The sequence below is a fragment of the Sebastes umbrosus genome, chromosome 3 (genome assembly GCF_015220745.1).
Source record: "Sebastes umbrosus isolate fSebUmb1 chromosome 3, fSebUmb1.pri, whole genome shotgun sequence".
Lineage (NCBI taxonomy): Eukaryota > Metazoa > Chordata > Actinopteri > Perciformes > Sebastidae > Sebastes > Sebastes umbrosus.
The window spans coordinates 38382854-38401379 of NC_051271.1; the positions used below are offsets into that span (position 1 = coordinate 38382854).

Genomic DNA, 18526 nt, shown 5'->3' on the forward strand with positions numbered 1-18526 from the left:
TCCATGGTCTGTGGTCTACTGGACCCTCTTCTACATCCATGGTCTGTGGTCTATTAGACCCTCTTCTACATCCATGGTCTGTGGTCTACTGGACCCTCTTCTACATCCATGGTCTGTGGTCTATTAGACCCTCTTCTACATCCATGATCTGTGGTCTATTGGACCCTCTTCTACAGCCATGGTCTGTGGTCTATTGGACCCTGTTCTACATCCATGGTCTGTGGTCTATTGGACCCTCTTCTACAGCCATGGTCTGTGGTCTATTGGACCCTGTTCTACATCCATGGTCTGTGGTCTATTGGACCCTCTTCTATAGCCATGGTTTGTGGTCTATTGGACCCTCTTCTACATCCATGGTCTGTTGTCTATTGGACCCTCTTCTACAGCCATGGCCTGTGGTCTATTGGACCCTCTTCTACATCCATGGTCTGTGGTCTATTGGACCCTCTTCTACATCCATGGTCTGTTGTCTATTGGACCCTCTTCTACAGCCATGGTCTGTGGTCTATTGGACCCTCTTCTACAGCCATGGTCTGTGGTCTGTTAGACCCTCTTCTACATCCATGGTCTGTGGTCTATTGGACCCTCTTCTACAGCCATGGTCTGTGGTCTGTTAGACCCTCTTCTACATCCATGGTCTCTGGTCTATTGGACTCCATTTTGGATCCTTGACATGAAGAAATTGTTCTCAAAATCTGTGTGCTGGATTTTTTTTAACGTCTATTTATGTCCATCGCTCACTTTATGCTCATCAAAAAAAGTTTAATAAATAAGTAAGTAAGTAAGTAAATAGTTATAATAGTATGCATGTTTATAATATTTTTTTATTGTTCAACACAGGCCATTTCGGTACAGACATTAAATATGACAATAGAATAGAAGTAATTTTGTTTTACGTTTGTACGGCGCTTTGTAGGCGGACGTTTTACTGGCGCTTGCAGTCCAAAATGGCGGCGGCGTAGTTCTGCTCCTGGCTGCTGACGTTGAAATGGAACAAATAATTGACTTTTACTTCTCAGCAATATATGTTCTGAGCCCCCGGTTTGTTATGCATGTTTTGTCTCAAAATGTGTAGTCTTCTGATGACATCATCAGGGGTATTTTTAAGAAAGCTCCCCAAGACCCACAGATAGACATTACAAAGCCATTAATACAGGCTGCGGAGGACTCCTCATGACGAGGAGACTACTCTTTATGTGTATAATCGGCGGATTGCCCGTTTAAACTTAACCTACCATGGTAAGGTACAGTACATGAGGACTTTGAGAGTGTGTATGTTAGTAATTCTAATGTTTTGGAAGGTGTGAACGTGTGACAGAGCCCAAAATGAGACACTGGGTCCATTATATTTAACCGAATGGTTCCATTCAACCAGATATTCCCATGTGAAGTGACAACATCCTTCAGTTGGAAGATCCAAGTTTAACCTCAGTGTCAGTGAGTATCCACTATGCTTAAGCATCCTTGAGCAAGACTGCAAGTTTCGAGCTGACCTCTGACCTCCCTTTGGAGACTGCAAGCAAAAAGAAAATAACTTCCCTATAGAGATCAATAAGGAATTGTCTATAATTGCTGCCATTAAAGGGGTTTCTGTTGCCTTAAACGAGTGGGGATTTAGGGATTCTATCTTGGGGGATCCAGAACTGGTCGTACAGCGAGAAGATGGATCGTCTGCCATCATCAGTGAATTCACCATTTGGGGATCTATTGATCTTTACCTGGACTCCCTCGTGTCTCCAGCTACAGTGTGTCTCCTGCGCTTCAACTCCTCAGAGAAACGTCTCTTTCCTGCCGCCCTCCTCCTCTCCTCCTCTCCATTCACCCCCCACGAGATCCTCCTGTCCCTCTTCTCCTCCTCCTCTAATGACTTGGATCTGAGTTCAGTGTGTGTGGATTTATGGTTTCCGTATGTGTGTGTGTGTGTGTGTGTGTGTGTGTGTCAGAGGAGAGAGGAGATAGAGCATGCAGAAGGACAGAAACATGCAGCAGTTGGCATGCAGAGATAAAACAGAAAGGCACACAGTGATTAGCATGCACATAACATATTCATAATCATCCATTTACCCAAATATTTAGTTCAAAAAGGAGATGACTGTATGTGGATTAAAACCGGATGGAGTGACTGAAATCCAGTGAAAGTGAACATATGAGCGATAGCTAATGAGGACTGACCTGAGTCGTCCCCCGGGTCGTTCTGATTGGATAGACATGTAGCTGGTGCTACTGAGGCGGGAGGCACTGCTGGCACGGGAGAGGGCCGACGCATCGCTCATATCGCTGTCCGACGATCTGGCCGACATGTTGTCGCTGCTACGCCTCTGTTCTGCGTACATCTACGGGCAGAGAGGAAGGGGTCGGGGGGTGGCAGAGAAATGATGATTATGTGCACATTGAGGATAGAAAAATAGACATACAGTATATATCAGGGGTTCTCAGACATTTAGGGGCCAGGGACCACTCACAGGGGAGAACATTTTCTAAGGACCCCCTCCTAATCATAACACTGATTAAGCATAATGCTTTCTACCAGCGGTACTCTTAGATACCATCGGAACTATTTGTATTCTGAAACTTCTAAAACCAAATACTTCAGACCTGTTTCATAGTTATTTCAATTTGAATCATGTTAAAATGAGATAATCCTTTATTTAGTCCCACAGCAGGGACATTTGCAATGTTACTGAATGTTAATACCACTGATATACCTTTAAAGGTCCCATATCCTGCTCATCTTCAGGTTCATACTTGTAGTCTGGGTTTCTACTAGAACATGTTTCCATGCTGTAATGTTCAAACAACACATTATTTTTCTCATACTGTCCGTCTGAATATACCTGTATTCATGCTCTATCAGGAACGCTCCATTTTAGTGCATTTCAATGGAATGGCAACGGAATTGCGTTGCTAGGCAACAGCTTGGGTCCATGTTTACTTCCTGTCAGCTGATGTCATTCACATACACTGCAACAGGAAATAAACTGGGACACATTTAGAATGTGTACGTTTAAAACTATGAAATTGTCAAAATATTTTTGACATCACAAATGTACATAAATCCTGACGTCTTGTTTCAAACGCACAGTGTCTGAATACGGGCTGTGTGTATTTATCTGTGGATTGAGTGTTTTGATACTTTCACAGTATTTATATATCACCTAAACCTGCTTTATAATATAAAAGACATGAAAATCTCACTTTTTACAAACAGGGACCTTTAAACAGAAGGTGATTTTATTCAAATTGCATTTGAACTGAACTTGACAGCATTTATAGTCCACATCTCAAGTAATAGATCTTAAAGCTTTCAGAAAATGAACAGTAGCTAGACTGACATAGTCCTAATAAATCCAGATATTTATAATTACCAGTCTAAAGCTGACTTTCAGTAAGTGCTTCAACTTAAAAATAATGAACTTATTGCTGTGTGTCACAATCATATCAGAGTTTCTATTGGCCCAAAGCTAACATGGGTGGGAGAAATGGACACAATATGTGTGTTTTATTGGTGCAAATGCAAATGCAAAAGCCCCATCTGAACTGTAGATATGCACTTTTTAACGATACATCACAGTTTTATAATTTATAGCAAATTATTTTGTGGACCCCCTGACAGAGTGCCCCTGGGGTTACCTGGTCCCCACTTTGAGAATCACTGGTATATATGATTTATCAAGTGCAGGATGGAGGAGGAGGAGGCGATCAGAAGAAAAGAAAACGCAGATGCTGACCTCCCGTTTGGTCTTGAGGTCCGTCTCAGGGTCGTGGGAGGCTGAAGGCCGGTAGGAATGTACTTTCACCTGCACCTGTCGGGCTCGCTCCTCTACTGCGAGGGCTGGAACAAAAAGAGACAATAGTCAAGACAGGACAAAGAGTAAGATGTAAAGAGTATGGACAGGGAGCATCCTGAGCATGCAGGATCTGGTTTCTGACACTAGATGGAGCATGATGAGCACTGATGGCCCTCAAGTGCCCTCATGATGGACGCTTTTAGGTTTACTTAGTTAGGGTCAGGAAAAGATCATGGTTTGGGTTCAAATAAGTATTTGTTATGTAAAAGAACTACATTTGTTACCAGTGCTCGAAGAGGGCCGGTACTCACCGGTACGCAGTACCGGCACATATTCATTTTACTCCTTGGCGTACCGTGACTTTTTTTTGCGGCACTTCTCACAAGCTGCTGGTACTCTCCTCCGCCTCTCCATATCAGGTTCTCTGGGAGATTCATAATGGCAATTCATAACGGCGCAGCTCCAGAGTATTTGCGCCACGCCTCATAAGCAGTATGGACATAAAAACTATGTGGTGAGCACCTGGACGAGCAGAAACACGGCACAAGGGGGGGTGACAGCGAGGGTGCCGTAATTCATCAATACATTATTCAAATATGATAAATGGAACATTATTTAAAAGTTTTCTGAATCTGCTCTTTTAGGGCAAACATCTCCAGGAGAAATAAATGTTCAGACGAAGGCTGTGATGTGTGTAAATCATTACCCAATATCTGATGGTATCTTTTATTCACTGTAGAAATTCAGAATGTGTCTCTGTATAATATGTAGGAGCATCCTGACTGGGACACTGCTCCTAAAACCTGAATGATACCCTACTATACTGTAGGCTACAGATAACACAGGAAAGCACTATTAACACTAAACACACCACCTTAACCCTATAATGTTCCAGTTGGAATATTATTGGAGTATTATAGGCCTACTATACAAGAGACATAGCCCAAGTATAATAATATAGCAATAAAATCACAGCTGATTATGACTGACACAGTAAAACATGCTTAAAGAAATAATGAATAAATAGGAATAAGTTGAGTCCGTCCAATACACATGCCAACATGAATAGGAGGGTAGCCTAGAGGCACTTATTTTTTCCCACTTCAAGCACTGATTGTTATGTAACTGGCGTTACTAAAGTATGTATGTTACATTAACAAAAGTAGGTAAAATAAGTCAACGTTTCGCACGAGACACAAACAGCGGTCTCCTGGATGAAAGTCCTGTTTTTGTTTGACCCCATTGAATCATCCCTTCCGCCTCTCTATATTATGTCTGTTGCTCTGATTGTCTAATAATGACGTGTATGGGTTTACATTAGAGATAGCTGAGCGTCTATTCCAAGCCCCCCAGGAAGTGCCCCCCGGTCGTTGACCCCAACTTTCGTAGTGGCCAAACGGCGGTACTGCAACTTCCGCGTCCGTCACGTGATGCATTGGGCCCAAAAATACTTTTTCCCATAGACCTACATTGGGAAAGAGACGTCTGTAACTCAGCAGATAATTTTTTTTTAGGTGAATCAACTTCCCAGTACGAACACTCTGATAGCCCTTATTTAAAAAATTCTGTCTTTAAAGTTGTAAAACGCACTTATAGCTGAATCCAGAGTTATATCCCTTCCTCCGTTCATGTGAGTGAGACCCAGACCGAGGCTGGAGCGCAAGCCGTGACGACGGCGTGACGTTAGGACCCCATGCCCAAGTCATGTGACCGAGTGTGCGCTACTCCACCAATCATCTCGGAAGCTACTCCGCCAAGATCAGGGTACTTTTCCAGACGGAAATTCATTCATTGGCGCATTTATAGTCGGGGTCCCGACTCCAATGCTGGATCCAGTTCTCTTAAAACATCCATGGTCTACGCTAAAGGGTGCGTCGGTATCAGACGCCGAGGGGCACTGACCAAGCGTTGGTAGTTGACGAGTTGGGAGTGAGAACGGGTCGTTCTTCTGGATCGCTTCAGATGTTACTTAGAGCTCACAGCCTCATGAGCAGCAGTTGGTGGATTACTATTTTTTTATCTTTAGTTTTGCGTCTCAGGCTATAGGCCGCCCTACCCTAAACTGATCGGTGGCTGCATACACATAGCATGAAAGACACTACTCAGGAAAAAAGAAAACCTTTTGGCTAATGTTTTGGGGAAAGATTTAATTAAAAAAGAAAAAAGGTCAACAACCAATATGTGTGCTCTCTCCAGCACCAAACAAAAAAGCTGCAGCTCTCCAAATCCCCGGTGACTATGCTATATGCTATAGCTAGCTAGCTAACCACTGTCCCCAAACGGGGCTACTTGCAAGCTAACATTAGCTACCGGAATGTATGCTATTAGCCTGACGAGCTAACCGTAGGTTTCAGCTGAAAATTGCTGGCTTCAATCATATAAATCTGGCTGTAGCACTCGCTCTCTATCTTTCTCTCATACAATTTATATACACGTGTGTCAATTTATATGATTGAAGCCAGCAATATTCAGCTGCAACATACAGTTAGCCCGTAGGTTGATAGCAAACATTTTATAAGCTAACATTAGCTTGCAAGTAGCCCCAATCGGGACAGTGGTTGTTAGCTACAACTTGCTAGCTATAGCGTACTCACTGGGGATTTCGTTGTCTTTAGATGAGAGATGGTGTCAGACTTCAGTCTATTAAAAGTCTTTTCAAAGTCATCTAGTGTATGGGTATGGTAGGCATTATGACCATCTTACACTAAACGATCAAGGTCACGGGAGCGTGCCGTAACTCTAGCGAAACTCTCCTGATTTTATTCCGACATTGGAAATATGTCTGCGACAGTGAAATTGCTCGAAAAGTCGTTTGTTGTGAGGTCGACATAAAATGCAATTTCCAGTCACTACGATGTTGTGTGTACGATGTTATGTGCTATATGACCCATCACCCATGACTTTATTGTAACTTGTGAAAATCAAATTTACATCCTTGCGGACGACATACCTTGCTCTATACTGCTGCTTTTTGCAGGGAGCTGAGGCAGCTGCCGGCCCCTGCGACCTGATGAGGGAGTCCCCGTTGGAGAGGAGGGGCTGCCGTGAGGGTGTGTTCTGACAGAGAGGAACATAAAGAGGTAGGAGGAAGAGGTATAAAAACACATTATTATAACGGTGCTCATCACTAATTGAAGTGAGGCCCAAAACTGAAGCACAGAGACGATAAACTGATGGCCAACATTAAAGGTCAAAGGTCATGTTAGGAGAGGAATGGATCGGAATCATCAGTAAAGGAGCAGGAGAAGTAAAGGACGTGGCACTGAGTGTGTTTACAGACGCACAGTATGCACAGTATCTCAGTATTTCTATATATCCCAGTTACTGTACCATTTATTAACTTTATGGTTCATTCTTGGAATCAACTTTAACATTTTTTTGGCTTCTTGACTTATGCCATTTACATGTGATACTTGTGCATACAGGCAGTGTGACATTGAGGTAAATCAGCACACAGGGGAGTGGAGGGCGTAGGGCCGGCTGTAGCATGCACCTGTCTAGCCGTGGCGAGTTTGGGCAGGACCCAGCCAAGACTGTCTGGCCAAAGGGCCTCAGCGGGCCCCCTCTCCCCCTACTGCCCCTCAGGATAGAGGTGGGCTGGATACGACTGGCATCAGCAAATAAAAAGAAATGAAATTATAAAACCTTATAAATAACAGCAAAATGTAATCAAATGAAAATAAGAACATATGTTACTCATTTTGGGGCTCTGAGTGCAATGCTATTTAGACAGAGGTCCATAATGAAAGGAGTGTGCAGACAGCGTAGACCAGGCATTATATATATATATATATATATATATATAGTAGTCAGGCCAGCTGTTTCATGTCATCATGACATGACAAATGTCCATTATTGGGGGGAGAAGGTATACCTCAAATCAAATCACAAATATTGGATGGTGACTTGTAGTGTTTATAGCTAATGTGTTTCTGCATGCTGTTGATTTTCATCTAACATTCAAGGCTACGTACTGCACAGGCCATGATTTAGAAGAAAAAAACAAATCAATGTTCCTGCTTTGACAAGCAGTCACAGACTGCTCCAGAGAGCAGAGAAGAAGAGGTGGTGATGAGAAGAGATTAAATAAGGTCAGTGAATGAGTGAATAAATGAATAAATGAATGAATGAATGGTCTTACCTGTCCCCCTCCAGGCTTTTTTTGCTGCCCCTGTGACAGTTTGGACTTGAAGAATTGCTACACTGCCTGTTTCGGCAAACAGCAACCACAGAGAGAGAGAGAGAGAGAGGAAGAAAAAACAAAGACGATATGGAGAGTGACGACCCACAGAATGACAAAACTGAGTATTGACTGATGTATTGGGTACGATGTAAAAAGGCTCAATCTGAGACTTTATGGTTTTGTTTTTTTGTGGTTTGTAAAAGCAATATAGCTGCACATTCCGTAAACTCTTTTTTTTTTTTTCACCAGCAACAGTGTTAGAGAAGAGAAAGCACGTTCAAGCCAGAGAAGTGGAGGAAATTGAGAACAGGCGCTCAGCAGAAAGGGCAGGTGCAGGGATTACACAGCCTTAGAGCACAAATATTTACAGGAAAAGACACACGATCTGTGAAACGCTAACATTTCAGAATGGGCTCAAGGCTACAGGATAGGCTTCGAGGGTACAAGCAAGGCAAGCAGAGCGGTATAGCGTAGTGCTTTAAGAGTTGGGGACAGCAGGAGGGGGGCAGGCCTGGTATACCTGTCTTCCTCAGGGGCCACATGTTCTACTAAGATCCTGGGGCTTGGGGGAGTCTTGTGGGGCAAAGAGTTGGAGCACCTATAGAGGGATGGAAGGGTGGGAGGGAGGAGCATCCCAATGTAGGAACACCGGACAGGTTGTTAGTGAGTAAAGGGACAGTCAATGATTTGAAACTATATTTTATGGCATAATATCAGTCAAATGACTCAGCTTGACTCGACTCATTGTACATTTCATGTCATGTTAGAAATCTGAGCATTACAAGCACTTACTCCACGGAGCAACCCTGTCTCCTAATAATTATGTTCCCATACAACCAAACTGCATTTTCAATTACGTTTTGAGGGGAAACGTATTTTCTCCTGGATTACGGTCACAGTTTTAAATGAGTGGTGAACGTCGAGAATTGAAACAAAACTACTCAGTTCAATCTAGTAAAAGGTCATGGTTTGGGTTAAAATAAGTGTGTTTGTTACGGACTCAACTTAAATGGGACTATTTGTAACTTTCAGAAATGCTTCTTAACAGCGACACCTGTGGCCGTGAAATCAACGAAAGTCAGCGTTGGGCTCGCGCTTGCTCGCTCTAAATATACCTGAACGAGCATCACTCAAAACAGTGAGGTGACACAAGTCAGCTAAAACCACAATATCACTCTATATTTCAGCTGCTTGGCAGTAATGTTAGCTGACCAGACGAAGGTCTCTCCATGAACATGATTTAGATCTGATCCTAGTGTTGGCTTTTCCTGCCTAAGTGCAGGCTGATGCAGCGGGGCTCTGCAGTGTGTCTCCCTGCTCTCTCCTCCCGCAGCCGGAGAGAGCAGAGGAGACACCGGCACCCGGTCGGTAACGAGAGGGTAACGTTACTAGCTAAGGAGCTCCGTCACTTCACAAGACACGGGAAACCTCTGTTGGTCTGGAGGAGCTGCAGCAGTTATTTCTGCACAAACGTCCACTGTACATTCACTAGATATTCTCAGAGCTAAACTAACTCTTCTGCAGTGTGTAGTGAGCGCGCGTTCACGTCTAGAGGTGGAGCGAGCTGAGAACGCGCGCGCTCTCTGAGCGAAGGCAGGCAGGCAGAGTTGGAGAGGCAGCGGCCACACGCGAACGCGCATATGTGAGCGCGCATGTGTGACGACCCGCTACATTTATGCGCGTACAAAGTTACAAATAGTCCCTTTAAAGAGGACATAACATAAAAAAGTGAGATTTTCATGTTTTTTTATTGTAAAGCAGGCTTAAGTCCTATATAAATACTGTGAAAGTATCAAAACGCTCAATCCACAGGGAAATATACACAGCCCGTATTCAGAAACTCTGAAATTGAAACAACCTGTCAGAATTTCTGTCCATTTGTGATGTCACAAATATACAATATTTAGACCCTTTACCCAGTTTTAAATGTAAACATTCTAAATGTGTCCCAGTTTATTCCTGGTCACAGTGTATGTGAATGTCATCAACTGACAGGAAGTACACATGGACCCAAGCTGTTGCCTAGCAACGCAATTCTGTCGCAATTCTGTTGCAATTCTGTTGCAATTCCATTGAAATGCACTAAAACGGAGCGTTTAAGACAGAGAGTAAATACAGGCATCTTCAGGCTGACAGTATGAGGAAAATAAAGTTTTTTTTTAACATTACAGCATGTAAACATGTTCTAGTAGAAACTCAAATTACAAGTATGAACCTGAAAATGAGCATGATATGGGACCTTTAAGTTACATAAGCGGTTTCACGTGGGACACAAACAGCAGTCTCCTGGGTGAAAGTCACGTGTTTGTTTGACTCATTCACCCCGACCTCCTCCTTATGCAGAATTTGATTAGAAACGTATTTGTGGTACGTAAAAAACAAACGTAATCCTTGACAAAGTATGTTTCCCTTGAAACCTAGTTGACAAGGCAGTTTCATTGTATGTGAACTAGGGCTGTCAATCAATACATACAGTATATATGATCGCGATTAATCGCAAATTATTCAAATTTTGTATCTGTTCAAAATGTACCTTAAAGTGAAATTTCTCAAGTATTTAATACTAAAATCTGATTGCTTTATGCAAATGTATGTATATATTTATTATTGGATATCAATTAACAACACAAAACAATGACAGATATTGTCCAGAAACCCTCACAGGTACTGCATTTAGCATAAAAAATATGCTCAAATCATAACATGGCAAACTGCAGCCCAACTGGCAACAACAGCTGTCAGTGTGTCAGTGTGCTGACTTGATTATGACTTGCCCCAAACTGCATGTGGTTATCATAAAGTGGGCATGTCTGTAAAGGGGAGACTCGTGGGTACCCATAGAACCCATTTACATTCACTGATCTTGAGGTTAGAGGTCAAGGGACCCCTTTGAAAATGGCCGTGCCAGGTTTTCCTCGTCAAAATTTCGCGGAACTTTGGAGCGTTATTTCGACAAGCTAGTATGACACCAATTGGTCCCGATGGATTCTTTAGGTTTTTCTAGTTTCATATGTTGCCGGTATCTTCACTCTAGCTAAAACAGAGCCCTTAAACACGGCAAGTTGCGTTAATGAGTAAAAGCAATTAGGGGTATTAAAACAAATTTGTTAACGTTGACAGCTGTAATTTGAACATAATTTTTAGGAGACCAGGCTGGTACAAAGGGGTATATATACTGAAACTTAACTTAGATAATGCTGTTTATCTATTAATTTTAAGGAATAATTTGAGACTTTGGCAAATACACTTGAGAGTTGTATGAGATATCAATAGGCAGGAAACGGTTAGGTTAGCTTAGCTTAGCATAAGAAACGAAAAAGGGCTAATCAGACCCAGATCTGTCTTTAGTTAACAAAATCGACCTATCAGCACTTCATAAACTCACAAATGAACACATTATATTAAATTAGTTTAATCCGTACAAATATCGAAGTGTATACATTGTCTTTGTAGCTTTGGACAGAGCCAGGCTAGCTGTTTCCCTCTGTTGCCAGTCTTTGTGCTAAGCTAAGCTAACTGGTTGTTGGCTGCAGCTTGATATTTAACATACAAACATGAGAGTGGTATTTATTTGTTTGCTCTATAACCTGGTCTGTCATTAGCTAGACTGCCTCTGCTAAGCATTCTGTGCAGAACACTATACTGAAATAAAAGATATTTTTAAAAATTCCAAATTCAAACAGCAGGTGGATGTTTTACTATGAGTGCAATGGCAAATTCCTTTATGTATGACAGGGGACATATGATATGAACTGGCGTGAAGACATGCAGCATCCTGAACCCCCCAAATATTGGATGATTCAATCATGCAGTCCAGAAAAACTGATCTCAGCAGAGTCTACGATCACTGGTTCTGTATTCATCTTTCAAATAAAATATCAGATTCTTGTGCAAATTAAATTCACTCGATTCATTCAAAACGTAATGTGTGTTCATGTTCTTTTTATACCTGTCTCTGTCAGGGGAGTGAAAGTTGCTGTCTGGTCTGAGACAAGTGGTGCTGGCACTCCTCACTCTGTCCAACGGCGGCTGCAGGTCGCTGCAACGCCACAACATGGCAGCAGAGAGAGAGAGAGAGAAAGAGAGATGAGAAAGAAATAGAGATGGAAGACGAGATGTACAAGGACAGAGGGTGCGAGCAGAGGTGTCGGGAAGAAGAGATTGTGAATAATGTGAGAGAACAAAAGGGTGATGAGTGGGAGGTAGATGGAAGAAGATGCAGAGGAAGTGAGAAAAAGAAGGATAATGTGAAGTAAAGTTTAGAAAAAGAGGAGACGGAGGGAGAGAGAATAAGGAAGGCCATCAGACAGTGCAGTGTAACATGTAATGGCTCTGATGCTGTATCTCCATTTATCATAGCCAGTCATTCCTCGCGGCCATACACTGTGAGACCGCTCAGATGGAAGGTTGGTGAGTTGCCATGGGAACCAGGTCTAAGTGGGAGAGGGGACTGCTTGTAAGTGTGTGTGCGGGGGTGAATGAGTGAAAGGAAAAGAGGCAGCCAGTGTTCACGTTTACTCGCCGCTGCAACTGCTCACAGCTATATGTTTCGCCACGTCACGCTGCACCGTGACAACGGTTCCTTTTCAACAGATGGTTGGCTCTGTGTCATCGCATGACATTGCACATAATGTTTTCAGGCCAAATGCCTCACACGGATGGCAACAAGGGCTTAGGAGTTTGTTTAATGCTCTGCCAGGGCATGCTTAAGCCTCTCCTATGCGTTGTCACCCGGAAAAAGAAGAGGTCCATGGGTGGAGGGGGAGCGGGAGGGCGAGGGCGAGGGCGAGAGCGAGGGAGGAGACGGTGAGTGAAGTGGGTGTGATCTTACCTAACTGTGACCTCGTCAGTGAACCTGAGCACGCGGTGTGTAAGGATGCTACGAGGCATGGTGCAGACCCCTTCCTGCCTGTGGGGCGGCTTGCTCTTTAGGCATGCAGGGAGGGTGGAGCTGTGCGCCAGAGCCCCGCCCACAAGAGGCGGGGGGGGGGAAAGACCCGCATGCAAAGGAAGGCAAAAGGAAAACAAAAATGACACATGCAACTGACAGAAATAAGCAGAGACAAGATAAGTGAAGGGGAAGAAGCATGAAACTACGCAGGCTTCTTGCAAATGATAACGAGAGACGAAGAATGCGACACTCACAGTTCAAAGTTCAGTAAGAAGGGAGTATTTTCAGACATTGGATAGCCTTACATTAGAAATGTGGCTACCGCGTGATGCTGGTGTTCACCGGGAACACCACAACGCAGCAAATCACTAAACGAACACATGAGATGAAGTGCATCCTCCTCCTGTCTGTGACCTCAGAGTGAGGAATTCATTATGTAATAGTGTAGAGATAGTTCCTCTTGCCCTCTCTCTGGATTGACCCCACACACATATATGGGGAGATTACATGTAATGCTGGTTATATAACACAATCTACAGATCTAAAGCTGTCGTGGCGGCACGTGGTAAAGGAAATCAAGCTACAGTAGATCTATAACATGTATAGGAGTGCTGTGAGAAGGATTAGAGCAGAACAGAGAGAAAGGGAGGAAACTGCTTGTACAGGAGGTCTGTTATATGACCGGGAATGAGGTAAAATATGACTGATGATTATGTGTTTTTTAATGCTCGTTCCAAGGTATGCATTAACATGCCAGGATCAACATCTGATCAATACGTTAAAGGACAATACTGGTGGTTTTGCATGTTTTAGCCCATTATCTGCAACTCACATATTCTTTACATTATGCTGACCATTTTCAAACCATTCCATACATTTCTGACTCATTTTTATGGTACTACTTTGATCTCAATTTCTCTTATTTGTGTATCTGATTAGCTTAAGTTGTTTGTACTTTTATATATCATCTGTATTGTCTATCTGTTAAGCTCCAAGTGCCTGTACTTATTGTATGTCTGTATTGTATTTTTATGTTCAGGACCCCAGGAAGACTAGAGACTAATAGAGAGCCTTAAATAAACAATAAACTAATATCCAGGCAGCCATTACTACGGGGTACTCCAGCAACTTAGTATTACATTTACATAAAGTTAGGGGCACTCGCAAGAGACATTTTTTCTTCTATGTTAAAATCGTTGCAGCAGAGGCTGAGATCTTCTAAACTTTAGTCCACTTCCCATAATGCTACTGCTACTATTTATACAAATACACATTGTCCAAACACCATGCCCCTAGTTTGTACCTCTGGGTCTGAAATCTGAAGCCAATGTGGAGGTGCTTTAAACTTGCATTCTCTCTAACAGCCAGCAGGGGGCGACTCCTCTGATTGTATAGAAGTCTATGAGAAAATGAGCCTACTTCTCACTTGATTTATTACCTCAGTAAACATTGTAAACATGAGTTTATGGTCTCAATCACTAGTTTCAAGTCTTCTTCAATACAGCATGATGTTCATTTAGTAAATTATGGTCCCATTTAGAGTCAGATAGACCATAAAGCAGGGGATGCTTTAGGGCGGGGCTACCTTGTGATTGACAGGTTAATACCACGCCGTTCTCCAATCTGGGAGTTGTCTCTTTTCGTTTTACAACTTTAACCCTTTCACAGATGGTGTTTTAAGTTCATGAAAGTTAATTATAACATTTTGGTCGCCTAAAAATGTCTTATTCAGCGTTCAGTTGTATTTAGCTCCACCCTCTCGTGTCACTTCTGGTTGCAAATAACCAAGATGGCGACGGCCAAAATACCAAACTCAAGGCCCAAAATGGCAGTCCACAAACCTATGGGTGACATCATGGTGACTAAATCCACTTCTTATATACATATACATATACATATACATATACATATACATCTATATTATTTACACATCCAGCAGTCACAGAGGCCAGAGGCATTGTGTTTTCGGGTTGTCCGTCCGTCTGTCTGTACATGCATACATAGGTCCTGTCCATTCTTGTGAATGCGATATCTCAGGAACGCCTTTAGCGAATTTCTTCATATTTGGCACAAACGTCCACTTGTACTCAAGGATGAACTGATTAGGTTTTGGTAGTCAAAGGTCACTGTGACCTCACAAAACACATTTTTGGCCATAACTCAAGAATTCATATCCTAATTATCAATACAGCATGATGTTCATTTAGTAAATGATGGTCCCATTTAGAGTCAGCTAGACCATAAAGCAGGGGATGCTTTAGGGCGTGGCGACCTTGTGATTGTCGCCACGGTGTCGCTACCACAGTGAGACGCTACCACGGTGTGACACTACCACAGTGTGACGCTACCACGGTGTCGCTTCTACCACGGTGAGACGCTACCACGGTGTGACGCTACCACGGTGTCGCTACCACGGTGTCGCTACCACGGTGTCGCTACCACGGCGTTGCTCAGCATTTGAATGTGCTTTAAAACACCCTAAGGAGTCATCTATTAATTTTTTCTGCTGAGTAAATTTTGTTTTAAGCATGTTTTTTCGCCAGTCAAAATTAGCATCCCTATTAATATCACAGTTAACGTGCATTACGCATGCACTTTGCTAACCAAGCTAGCTAGCGCTAGCGTTATTTAGTGTTTGCTAACGGCACCTGGCCCCGCCAGGCCTCGCTTTTTCTCAGCTCCACCCCTTCGTCCAAATATTCTGTCACTTCTGGCTCCAAAAAAAACAACATGACCAAAATGCAGAACTTGAGGCTTTAAAACAGCAGTCCACAAGCCGATGGGTGACATCACGGTAACCACGTCCACTTCTTATATACAGTCTATGTTTGTAACCCAGGCTTTCTGTTATAAATAATTTGTATTCTCCAAGTCCAAGCCAAGATAACCCTGCTGACATCATTTGGGGTTATTTTCTCAGATGTGACAAAGCTCCTCTAGAGGCACAGCAGACATTACACTTTATAAGCTCTGTAGTAAATTCAAGTTGACATGAACAATTGCTGGAGTACCCCTTTAAACAAGACTAGTCTGCAGCCATGCTAGCAGTGTTATGAGGCTACTGAGGCAGAGTGGTGCTTTCAGCTAAAGGCTATCGTCAGCAACACGCTAACAATAACAATATTAATATGCTGATGTTTTGCAGGTATAATGTTTACTGTGTTCACCAGCACTAGTATGCTAATTAGGACTAAAACCGAAGTACAGCTATGGCTGATGGGAATTAGTTTTTGCAGGTTTTTTGGTCATAAACCAAAGTTGGCCAAAGTAAAATCCATCTAATAGCCGTTGAGAGATTTCAACTGTCAACAAATGTCAACTTCATGGTGGAGCTGGAGGAACAGTCAGTAGGATTCATCCTCTGGGAACCATGGGGAACCCGGGAATCATGAATGTCTGTACTAAATGTACTGGAATCCATTTAAATGTTGCTCAGATATTTCAGTCTGGACCAAAGCGGTGGACTGACTGATTGACTGACGAGCCTGACTGGTAAGCAGCTGGAGCAGAAAGGCAGTGGTGATCAGTGTGTTTCGATAATGTTTCCTTGTTGTTGCATTCTAGGTCGCTTGACATCCCAGACTTGAGATTCCTTATTAGCTTGCAGGTTTGCTTATTTGACAACATAGCTTGTGAACACACTTTATTGGCACTCATCTATCAAAATCCAGATGTCTGCCATCTTGACTGCTCCCTTGACTTATCATAAAGTGGGCATGTCTGTAAAGGGGAGACTCGTGGGTACCCATAGAACCCATTTTCATTCACTTATCTTGAGGTCAGAGGTCAAGGTACCCCTTTAAAAATGGCCATAATCGCCAAAATTTAACATAAGTTTGGAGCGTTATTTAACCTCCTTTGCGACATGGTGACATATGACATGGTTGGTACTGATGGATTCATTAGGTTTTCTAGTTTCATATGATGCCAGTATTTTTTGCAAATTACAACGAATTTGCGGTAATGTGTTATTATCGCGTTAACTTTGGCAGCCCTACTAAGAACTTCTTATGTGTTTTGGAGGATGGTCATCAGTGATGTAAAGTATATGTGACTTCTACATTTCTACAGCATGTGAGAGCACCAGTATGGTCCTTTACAGGATAATACATTGCATAATACAGAGGGGAAAAGCAACACATACCATTTAGTCAGCTAAAGCAGCACCATAACAAAGCTACGTGGCACACACGCAGCAAGCACAAGCAGCACAGTGGTCTGGGAGGCACATCATGGGCATTTATTGCATTGAGAGAGATCCCTGCTGCAACTAAATGACCCACCAACTCCACAAATGAGTCTGGGAAAGCTGGACAGGCACAGAGGAGGGTACGCAACACTGCCTTTCACGCTAAACGCTTACCTGTAAATGTCTTTATGGATACCGTTTACTAACAGGGGCATTTTGGGGGGTAGCGTGTTGCTGTATCTACCTATGCCCCTGGGTTGTACAAGTGGAGTTCATGAATCGTAAAGCAAGACAAGAAAACAAAAAGTGGGAAAAAATATACAACTGCTGTGAGTGAACACATCAAATGCAAAAAAAATAAAATATAATAATAAAAGAAATTAATCAAAAGAGCTTTGTCTTCTTTGAGGTCAGCCACTGAGCAGGTCTCTAATCCCCTCACACAGTGATCAGTGTGTCGTGTGTGTTTTTTTGAGACAGTTGTGGTGATAGACAATATTCAGACATGAATTTATGAGTGTGCTACTACTACTTGATCCTGATGTGACACTTTCAATTTTGTGTTCATGCGGTTGCAAAAAAAACAGACAAACACTCTACAATATCTACAGTCCATTTAGGATAACCAACACTCTGTTTGCTTTGGAAATATCAACATTAAGTGTGTTAAGATGGAACTGTTAAAGTATAGTGAAGATGGAATGATGACAAAAATGACATATTTTATTAAAATAAAGCTGAATGGTGGTTGTTGTCGTTTTGCTTTTTTTTTCAGTTTTTTTTTTACCTGTTTGTGTGCAGGCACTCGGCACTCCCGCCTCGGATAGACCTGTGCATCTCCAGGACCTCACTGTCATTGCCATGACGATGGGTGAACAAATGAGAAACAACCCGGGGAAAACACAACAGAAGAGGGATGGCAACTCAGACAGGCAAAGTGAATTTATGAATGAGAGAAACCAGGAAATCATAATTCTGAGATTTCAATTCAGTCTGCATTAATGTTGCAATGACTAGTTTCACACTGTTAGTAGTATTAGTAGTTGGCAATATTACATTACACACATTAATTAACCAAAACGTCCAACCTTTATAGAATAGAACTACATCTTAGCATGTTGAGGCTCCATAAGTACATTTTGGAGCTTTATTTCTGCACGATGAAGACCAGAGCTGCTGTCAAATCACTGCTGAGTGACCCACTAGGAGCACTGATCCAATGTGTGTGCATCTGGTTCTTTAAAGGGATAGTTTGGATTTTTCAAGTGGGATGTATGAGGTAGTTATATCCATACCTACAGTAGATGACGGTCGGCACGCCCCCAGTTTGTAGAAACAGGATAACTGGCAGGACAGGGCGTGCCGACCGCCATCTACTGTAGGTGATACACTGACTACGGAGAAGTATCTCATACAACCCCAGTTAAAAAAATGAGAACTATCTCTTTAACATAGTTTTTTACAATTAAAAAGTA

At 42.6% G+C, this 18526-nt stretch overlaps 1 protein-coding gene across 1 annotated transcript in view; it reads right to left on the minus strand.

The window, feature by feature from the left end:
- The window catches only part of LOC119484827 (regulating synaptic membrane exocytosis protein 1-like), a 119520-nt gene that overhangs the window by 18438 nt on the left and 82556 nt on the right, over positions 1–18526 (minus strand). Inside the window, 10 exon segments of the mRNA XM_037763943.1 lie at positions 1719–1874; positions 2173–2333; positions 3729–3832; positions 6739–6845; positions 7282–7395; positions 7930–7995; positions 8492–8569; positions 11921–12010; positions 12803–12922; positions 17839–17901. Coding sequence (XP_037619871.1) covers positions 1719–1874; positions 2173–2333; positions 3729–3832; positions 6739–6845; positions 7282–7395; positions 7930–7995; positions 8492–8569; positions 11921–12010; positions 12803–12922; positions 17839–17901 — 1059 coding nt within the window.